General features: G+C 47.3%; 1 protein-coding gene across 1 annotated transcript; it reads left to right on the forward strand.

Annotated features, from left to right (window-relative positions):
• The first annotated feature begins 1,000 nt into the window (after window positions 1-1,000).
• lrata (lecithin retinol acyltransferase a) lies at window positions 1,001-6,683 on the forward strand. Its single transcript, XM_053230735.1, has 2 exons — window positions 1,001-1,751; window positions 5,838-6,683. Exons 1-2 carry the CDS (start codon window positions 1,191-1,193, stop codon window positions 5,988-5,990), a joined length of 714 nt encoding a protein of 237 aa, XP_053086710.1. The 5' UTR covers window positions 1,001-1,190; the 3' UTR covers window positions 5,991-6,683.
• Window positions 6,684-10,590: the final 3,907 nt, after the last annotated feature.

Below are 10,590 nucleotides of genomic sequence, written 5' to 3' on the forward strand. Positions count from 1 at the left end.
TGTCTTTCTCTCTGTCGCTCTTCTGTCTTTCTCTCTGTCGCTCTTATGTCTTTTTCTCTGTCACTCTTCTGTCGCTCTTCTGTCTTTCTCTCTGTCGCTCTTCTGTCTTTCTCTCTGTCGCTCTTCTGTCTTTCTCTCTGTCACTCTTCTGTCTTTCTCTCTTTCTCTCTTCTGTCACTCTTCTGTCTTTCTCTCTGTCTCTCTTCTGTCTTTCTCTGTCTCTCTTCTGTCTTTCTCTCTGTCACTCTTCTGTCTTTCTCTCTGTCACTCTTCTGTCTTTCTCTCTGTCACTCTTCTGTCTTTCTCTCTTTCTCTCTTCTGTCACTCTTCTGTCTTTCTCTCTGTCACTCTTCTGTCTTTCTCTCTTTCTCTCTTCTGTCACTCTTCTGTCTTTCTCTCTGTCTCTCTTCTGTCTTTCTCTGTCTCTCTTCTGTCTTTCTCTCTGTCGCTCTTCTGTCTTTCTCTCTGTCGCTCTTCTGTCTTTCTCTGTCGCTCTTCTGTCTTTCTCTGTCGCTCTTCTGTCTTTTTCTCTGTCGCTCTTCTGTCTTTCTCTCTGTCACTCTTCTGTCTTTCTCTCTGTCGCTCTTCTGTCTTTCTCTCTTTCTCTCTTCTGTCACTCTTCTGTCTTTCTCTCTGTCGCTCTTCTGTCTTTCTCTGTCGCTCTTCTGTCTTTCTCTCTGTCACTCTTCTGTCTTTCTCTCTGTCGCTCTTCTGTCTTTCTCTGTCGCTCTTCTGTCTTTCTCTGTCGCTCTTCTGTCTTTCTCTCTGTCGCTCTTCTGTCTTTCTCTGTCGCTCTTCTGTCTTTCTCTCTGTCGCTCTTCTGTCTTTCTCTGTCGCTCTTCTGTCTTTCTCTCTTCTGTCGCTCTTCTGTCTTTCTCTCTTTCTCTCTTCTGTCGCTCTTCTGTCTTTCTCTCTGTCACTCTTCTGTCGCTCTTCTGTCTTTTTCTCTGTCGCTCTTCTGTCTTTCTCTCTGTCACTCTTCTGTCGCTCTTCTGTCTTTCTCTCTGTCGCTCTTCTGTCTTTCTCTCTGTAAAAAATCGTACTTTTTCTTCTCAGAGAAAGTTATCTTCAGTGCCATTTCCGGCATTGTTCACAGCCAATCAGATCCTTTCTTCCACACTTAGGCTCCGCCTCCTCACACAGGTATATAACTCCCCTAAACGCACGCGTGTAGTGTGTTTTGTAAAACCATGTATGATTCTCTCGCGCTGCTGCTGCACAGGCTCGTGCTCTTCTCCCACCTGAGCGCGCTCAAAAGCGCGTGGCCGTGGCGGAGGGAGCGAGAGTGCGCGGCCCCGACACCACCACCACCGCCTGCTCCTCTTGCGGCCGCGCTCGCGCTCTCGTTGTGCCGCGGGGACGTGCTTGAGGTGCCGCGCACGCTTTTCGTGCACTTCGGTATCTATCTCGGGGATGACCGCGTGGCGCACCTCGTGCCGGACATCCTGCCGGCGCTCACCGGAGAGCGCGCGCTCACCGCGGTCACCAACGCGCGCCTCGTGCTCGGCTGCATGTACCGGAGCGCGAGCGTGCGTGTGGATTCGGTGGCAGACTTCGCGTACGGCGCCCCGGTGCGCGTGAACGCCATGGACCGCAGGATCTCCGACGCGCGCGCCATGGAGGGAGAGGAGGTCGCGCGCAGGGCCGAGAGGTGCGTAGGTCACGTGACCTACAGCCTGCTATGGAATAACTGCGAACACTTCGTCACCTCCTGTCGGTACGGTACACCTGTGAGCCTGCAGACTGACCAGGTGAGGAGATGTCACGAGAACATGAGTGTTCTAGCTCACAGGTTCCCATCCCTGGCCCTGGAGAACCCTCTGTTCTATCTAACACACCTCGAGCACGCCTCGAGCACGCCTCTAACACGCCTCGAGCACGCCTCTAACACGCCTCGAGCACGCCTCTAACACGCCTCTAACACGCCTCTAACTCGCCTCTAACACGCCTCTAACTCGCCTCTAACTCGCCTCTAACACGCCTCGAGCACGTCTCTAACACGCCTCTAACTCGCCTCTAACACGCCTCGAGCGCGCCTCTAACTCGCCTCTAACACGCCTCGAGCACGCCTCTAACTCGCCTCTAACACGCCTCGAGCACGCCTCTAACACGCCTCTAACACGCCTCTAACTCGCCTCTAACACACCTCGAGCGCGCCTCTAACTCGCCTCGAGCACGCCTCTAACACGCCTCTAACTCGCCTCGAGCACACCTCTAACTCGCCTCGAGCACGCCTCTAACACGCCTCGAGCACACCTCTAACTCGCCTCGAGCACGCCTCGAGCACGCCTCTAACTCGCCTCGAGCACACCTCTAACTCGCCTCGAGCACGCCTCTAACACGCCTCGAGCACGCCTCTAACACGCCTCTAACTCGCCTCGAGCACGCCTCTAACTCGCCTCGAGCACGCCTCTAACACGCCTCTAACTCGCCTCGAGCACGCCTCTAACTCGCCTCGAGCACGCCTCTAACACGCCTCTAACTCGCCTCGAGCACGCCTCTAACACGCCTCGAGCACACCTCTAACACGCCTCGAGCACGCCTCTAACACGCCTCTAACTCGCCTCGAGCACGCCTCTAACTCGCCTCGAGCACACCTCTAACACGCCTCTAACTCGCCTCGAGCACGCCTCTAACACGCCTCGAGCACGCCTCTAACACGCCTCTAACTCGCCTCGAGCACGCCTCGAGCACGCCTCTAACTCGCCTCGAGCACGCCTCTAACACGCCTCTAACTCGCCTCGAGCACGCCTCTAACTCGCCTCGAGCACGCCTCTAACACGCCTCTAACTCGCCTCGAGCACGCCTCGAGCACGCCTCGAACACGCCTCGAGCACGCCTCGAGCACGCCTCGAGCACGCCTCGAGCACGCCTCTAACTCGCCTCGAGCACGCCTCTAACACGCCTCTAACACGCCTCTAACTCGCCTCGAGCACGCCTCTAACTCGCCTCGAGCACGCCTCTAACACGCCTCGAGCACGCCTCTAACACGCCTCTAACTCGCCTCGAGCACGCCTCTAACACGCCTCGAGCACGCCTCGAGCACGCCTCGAGCACGCCTCGAGCACGCCTCTAACACGCCTCGAGCACGCCTCGAACACGCCTCTAACTCGCCTCGAGCACGCCTCGAGCACGCCTCTAACACGCCTCTAACTCGCCTCGAGCACGCCTCTAACACGCCTCTAACTCGCCTCGAGCACGCCTCTAACACGCCTCTAACTCGCCTCGAGCACGCCTCTAACACGCCTCTAACTCGCCTCGAGCACGCCTCTAACTCGCCTCGAGCACGCCTCGAGCACGCCTCGAGCACGCCTCTAACTCGCCTCGAGCACGCCTCTAACACGCCTCGAGCACGCCTCTAACACGCCTCTAACACGCCTCGAGCACGCCTCTAACACGCCTCGAGCACGCCTCTAACACGCCTCTAACTCGCCTCGAGCACGCCTCTAACACGCCTCGAGCACGCCTCGAACACGCCTCTAACTCGCCTCGAGCACGCCTCGAGCACGCCTCTAACACGCCTCTAACTCGCCTCGAGCACGCCTCTAACACGCCTCTAACTCGCCTCGAGCACGCCTCTAACTCGCCTCGAGCACGCCTCTAACACGCCTCTAACTCGCCTCGAGCACGCCTCTAACTCGCCTCGAGCACGCCTCGAGCACGCCTCGAGCACGCCTCGAGCACGCCTCGAACACGCCTCTAACTCGCCTCGAGCACGCCTCGAGCACGCCTCTAACACGCCTCGAGCACGCCTCTAACACGCCTCTAACTCGCCTCGAGCACGCCTCTAACACGCCTCTAACTCGCCTCGAGCACGCCTCTAACACGCCTCTAACTCGCCTCGAGCACGCCTCTAACTCGCCTCGAGCACGCCTCGAGCACGCCTCGAGCACGCCTCTAACTCGCCTCGAGCACGCCTCTAACACGCCTCGAGCACGCCTCTAACACGCCTCTAACACGCCTCGAGCACGCCTCTAACACGCCTCGAGCACGCCTCTAACACGCCTCTAACTCGCCTCGAGCACGCCTCTAACACGCCTCGAGCACGCCTCGAACACGCCTCTAACTCGCCTCGAGCACGCCTCGAGCACGCCTCTAACACGCCTCGAGCACGCCTCTAACACGCCTCTAACTCGCCTCGAGCACGCCTCTAACTCGCCTCGAGCACGCCTCTAACACGCCTCTAACTCGCCTCGAGCACGCCTCTAACTCGCCTCGAGCACGCCTCGAACACGCCTCGAGCACGCCTCGAGCACGCCTCGAACACGCCTCTAACTCGCCTCGAGCACGCCTCGAGCACGCCTCGAGCACGCCTCTAACACGCCTCTAACTCGCCTCGAGCACGCCTCTAACTCGCCTCGAGCACGCCTCTAACACGCCTCGAGCACGCCTCTAACACGCCTCTAACTCGCCTCGAGCACGCCTCTAACACGCCTCGAGCACGCCTCGAGCACGCCTCGAGCACGCCTCGAGCACGCCTCTAACACGCCTCGAGCACGCCTCGAACACGCCTCTAACTCGCCTCGAGCACGCCTCGAGCACGCCTCTAACACGCCTCTAACTCGCCTCGAGCACGCCTCTAACACGCCTCTAACTCGCCTCGAGCACGCCTCTAACACGCCTCTAACTCGCCTCGAGCACGCCTCTAACACGCCTCTAACTCGCCTCGAGCACGCCTCTAACTCGCCTCGAGCACGCCTCGAGCACGCCTCGAGCACGCCTCGAGCACGCCTCTAACTCGCCTCGAGCACGCCTCTAACACGCCTCGAGCACGCCTCGAGCACGCCTCTAACACGCCTCGAGCACGCCTCTAACTCGCCTCGAGCACGCCTCTAACACGCCTCTAACACGCCTCGAGCACGCCTCGAGCACGCCTCTAACACGCCTCGAGCACGCCTCTAACACGCCTCGAGCACGCCTCTAACTCGCCTCGAGCACGCCTCTAACTCGCCTCTAACTCGCCTCGAGCACACCTCTAACTCGCCTCGAGCACACCTCTAACTCGCCTCTAACTCACCTCGAGCACACCTCTAACTCGCCTCTAACTCACCTCGAGCACACCTCTAACTCGCCTCTAACTCGCATCTCTAGCACACGTGCTTCAGCTAATTAATCATTAACACCGCGTGCTGAGCTGCAGCAAGTGTGCTAGAGACGTGCAGAACAGAGGGTTCTCCAGGACCAGGGTTAAGAAGCCATGTTTTAGAGGTAGTTAATGAAGGCCACAGAACCAATGCGTGTGTGTCTGACCTGCAGCAGAGTGCAAAAGTTTGTACACCCTCAAATAAAATGTGGGCTTTAATTCAATTCAATTCAATTTTATTTGTAAAGCGCTTTTAACAATGAACATTGTCACAAAGCAGCTTTACAGAAATAAATGAATTCACAAAAAATATATTGTAAATATGTGAATTTATCCCTAATGAGCGAGCCACAGGCTTTACAAGTTTCTGATGTAACAATCTCCTCTGGACTTTCTCATGCAAAAGTGAACATGTGACCAGTTTAACATCATTAAACACCTCAGTGAGGAACAAATTCAGTAAATTAACTAAAGCTTATCAGTGGGATTACAAACTTTTTATCCTATTAATAAGAGCAGGAACTCTGCTACTGTTGTTACTACTACTGGTGTTAGAACGATAGGCTCCAACATCACGGTTTAGTCACATGCCAGACACAGATGTGCTGAGAGTTAATCCTCCGTTAATGGTGTGTGGAGATGGAGTGCTCAGAACTAGGTGAGGCTGGACACTCTCTCACACACACACACACACACACACACACCCTGCAGATGAGTGTGTATTGTTGGTTAATGAATGTTTTTGTGGTTTCAGTTCTGTAGTGGTGTGAAGGCGGTTGTTCGGGATCAGAGGACCGTCCTGCTCTCCCTCCTCCTGGGCCTCATCTCCATTATTTACTTTGGTCTGGCACCAGCGACGACGTTACCCACAATCCTCATCTCCTTCACGTTATGGATGGCTGGCTGACGTGAAACGGATAGTGGTAGACGTTCTGCACCCTCGCGTCACACTTCCAGTCTTATCCTGTGTTCCAGTACTGTTTATCATCACTTCCCCTAAACACTTTAGTGCACAGACTCCAGCCAGCACACAGGAAACACACGATGAAGGGCTTTTCACTGTGAGTGCACTTCCCTTTAACACTGGCAGGTTTCACTGCAGGTGACTAGTTTACCTAACAGCAGTGCTGACTAACTGAACAAAGTGTGTTTAAAATGATTATTTTTCTCAGAACTGATTAATCTGCTATTTTTGCTGTTTTGAAAAGACTGCATTGCATTCTGGGTAAATCACACACACACACACACACACACACACACACACACACACACACACACACACACACACAGACACTGACTTTCTCATGCTCTATAACATAGAGGGAAGTGAGCAAGTGCACATACAGATATAACAGTATTAGAATACGGCTGAAATTTGAATAATATACAAATAAGTCCAGTCTTTACTGAACTGTTTAGTTATATAATGATGACCTTCACAGTGTGTGTGTGTGTGTGTGTGTGTGTGTGTGTGTGTGTGTGTGTGCGTGTGTGTAAAATGATGTATAGAATTATTGGTAAGTTTTTAAGCACTGTCACAGATCTGTATTCTAGTCTATAAGTAGAATTTTTTGTGTACAATAAAAAAATTTTGAATCTATTTCGCTTTGAGAATATTTAAATGTTTTGAACTGCACACCATCATTACTGAAAGTTTTACTGAAAATATTTCAATACATTAAAAAGTGTAACGTTTGTATATCTAAGATGGAAATCTTGTTTGTTTTGTTAATTCATTATTTTATGGGGAAAAAAACATGGCTGCTTTATGCAGCAAAAGTTTAAAACCAAAATTTAATTCAAAATCAACATGTATAATATAGAAACTAAATATTAAAAAAAAAATGCACTATATTACATTACTATAAAAGATGTTCAAGTACAGCACACACAATAACCAATCAGAGTGTTTAAAGCTAAGGACTGTCCATCAACCAATAAAATTGCAGCAGTGCATCATGAAGCTTCTCCTCTCCTCCAATCAGCTTACAGACAAAAGTACAGACTCAAAAAGGCAGTTTAATGAAAAAGTGATATTTAGTTTATATAAACATCTTCATGGGTGAAAGTCTGCATTAAAACATAAACAGATTCCTTTTACTTTTACATAATTAACTATAATTGTATAATTAAATAAAAATATAAGTATATAATTAAACCATATTTTATAATTTTCTGTAAAAAAAGTCATGAATTCAAAACAGACATTTAATCACATTTCATCAAAATATCAGAATTATGAAACTCATAAATAAACTATAAAGTTCATTAATAAACCTCTCAGCAGGCCTTATGTAGTCTTATGTAGAGTAAAGTGTTATTTTAGTTGTTTTTTTTTTTAAATATCTGTGAATGAACACAACGCACATGGCTGTAAATACATCACTGTGTTTATTCCTGATAAAGTTCATATTAAATATTTAACACAGCTCACAGTTAAAGAACCTGAGTAATGTGGTTTTGTAAATAAAGTGAATTTAAACCAGTCAGTAATTTACAGTGAGAGACAGCGCCATCTAGTGTACAGACATACAGAGATAATAATAATAATAATAATAATAATATAGATACTATATATACATATTGTATTGTGTGTGTGTGTGTGTGTGTGTGTGTGTATATATATATATATATATATATATTTTGAGTTTTGTTATCATACTGTGTTTTTCACCTTTATCTCCCAGCTGAGGATGTGATAAATGTGATAAATGTGATAAATTGGTTGTGACTGTGAGAAAAGAAGAAGATATGAAACAGGAACTCTCTCTGCAGGTCCGATTAAAACTGACATAATATTTTATCAGATCAGACTTGGCCTGAAAATACACTTAAACATCTCAACTTGGTTTTATTTTTCAATAAAGTGCATAAATGATTCATGTCTTTCACTGATGCAGGTCTTTATCTCTGTTCGATATGACACGTGACGTTTCTGAGCCATTAGACAAAATAAAGGTCAAATTATCAGCACCAGGTTCAGTCCAGAAACACACACAAATACAAATGTAATATTTACATGTAAAACACAGACATAAACATGATAGTTATATAAGCAGTATAAACCTTGGACATTTCCTGTTCAGATGAATGAGATTCCCACACTGGAGAACATAAAATAAATAAATCAGTTAAATTAAATTAAATGTTTTACTATTACATTAATTACCTGACTTTCCTACCTTCTAATAGTTTTTATTGTTTTATTATTATTTTTAAAAATTTTTTATCTGTAATATTTTATCTTTACAGCCAGTTCCCTCATGTTCTTCATGATCTCTGTGTGAGAGAACGCCTCAGCGATGATACGAGCTCTGTGCATGAAACATCTCTGAGACGCCACAACGTTCACGTCCAATTTTAATGGAACGATCTCATGTTGTTATGGCAACAAAATGACCCCTGACCCTATGATGTCACCAGTTCTTGGTGCTAAGACGTACCTCTGCTGTGTTGGAGATATCAGAACGGTTCCAGACCCAGCAGTGACACCACATCAGTGTAAAACACACACACACACACACACACACACACACACCATGAGTCACTGACAAACAAAAAGCCCAAAATAACAATGAGGTAATGCACTTCACTGTACAAACATATATTAGATTAAATCTAGATTAGATCTGATTTATTGATCTTTAATTTAATTTGAATTCAGTTTTATTTTAAAAATCTCTTCAATTCAGTGATTAAAATTTATTAGAATCTGAGATTAATTTATTTTGTTCCTTACGTGATGGATCCGGTTTAATAAATAGCAGCAGTGTAACTCTACACATCAAACATTATCTCTACTTTAATTCTTCTTTTTTCAGTGAAAACCATAAATACTTTATTTAATGTTTTCATTTTCTGTACTCCTGGATTAAATAACAGATTAAATTCTGGTTATGTTTAAACAGTTGAATGTTTGGTTCACAGATTTTAAAAAATTTTATTTGATTCTGGTTAAAGTTTAAAGTTTATTGTTGTGACAGAGACGTGGCGTGAGTTTAGAGGAAAAACGTGTGAACCCCCGTGTTCACCAGCGTCATCTACAAACATGTGATTAACACAAACACACAAACCCGCCATCTTTAAACTCAGGCTAATCTACAGATGTGATTTGTGTATCAGCCATTCCTGTGTCAGCACACACACACACACACACACCCCCAGGCTGGTTCGGCCGCAGTGGGTCGGTCCGTCAGAGCCGTAATGGGGTTTAATGATGATGTAGCGTAGTGGAGACAGCTCTCCGGGCAGACAGCACGACTCATTAGCCGGCAGCATGGAGAAGCCTGCGTCCTGTAATAGCGAGGTAAATGGATTGCTGGGAAGAGGGCCGTGTGGATGAACCCAGTTAATCATGTTTAACAGAGCACCGATAATCTGCAGTTATTCCTGTTTAACACAGCGGTCTGAGAGAGAACACACTCCAACACGTGAACACAGCACACTTCACCTTTACTGTCTTGAAAACCCCGCGGTCAGGTCAATACGCCACATCAGGAGAAAAATATCGGTCCTGAACAGAACCTTCCAAACCCCTGCTGAGGAAAACAACACAGGTTCCACACCGGGTCACGCTTTTCCTGTTTACTGCTGCTGTTTTTAACAGGAACAGGAAGTGGACAGATCGAGACATCTGTGTGATTTTTAATACAGTGATCATTTGTCTTAAAGGTCAAGAAGTGCTTTTAGAGCTTCACTTTAGACTTTAGTTCCAGCTTATTTAACAGTAGAATATAAAATTAGATCTAAATTCTAGTATTTAGTAGAGTATTTCAGATGATGTAGAATAAACTCAGATGATTTAAACATTTTCTTCATTTAGCTCCAGTGCTGAACTCTGATAGAAATGTAAGCACTATTCACTTATATTAACTCATGTAAACTAATATTATCTTAAATTAACTTATCTCATATTATCTCATATCATCTCATATTAACTCATGTTATCTCATATTATCTATGCCAAGGTTCCTGTGACGTATTTCCTGGTTTCGAGTTGTTTGCCGGGAGTTTCTTGCCAGTGTCTGCATTCAAACTATAAAAATTTTTTATAGTTTGCAAGATAGAGTCTCCTATAATCAATAATTTTGCACTATTGTTTTCATTTTTTGTATTTTTCACTTTCCCCTTCTGTCGCATTTTCATTTTCTCAAAGAACGCTTTTGTTTTTTTGTCTAAACTTCACGTGTCTAACTCACGTGCTCTCCTCAGTGAAGCACCCGCTGAGAAACCTGAAAGAGCTCTGGTTATAGGTGACTCTATCTTGCGGCACGTGAAATTAGCTAGGCCTTTAGGGGAACCAGCAGCTTTAGTTAGGTGTATACCGGGAGCCAGGGCGCCGGACATAGCAGGTAATCTTAGGGTCTTAGGCAAGCACAGGTTCTCAAAGATAGTTATTCATGTAGGAGCTAATGATATACACCTTCGTCAGTCTGAGGTTACTAAGAGTAACATTGTAGAGGTGTGTAAATTAGCGAAGGCGATGTCCGATGCTGTAGTATGCTCTG

This window comes from Pangasianodon hypophthalmus, chromosome 28 (genome assembly GCF_027358585.1).
Source record: "Pangasianodon hypophthalmus isolate fPanHyp1 chromosome 28, fPanHyp1.pri, whole genome shotgun sequence".
Lineage (NCBI taxonomy): Eukaryota > Metazoa > Chordata > Actinopteri > Siluriformes > Pangasiidae > Pangasianodon > Pangasianodon hypophthalmus.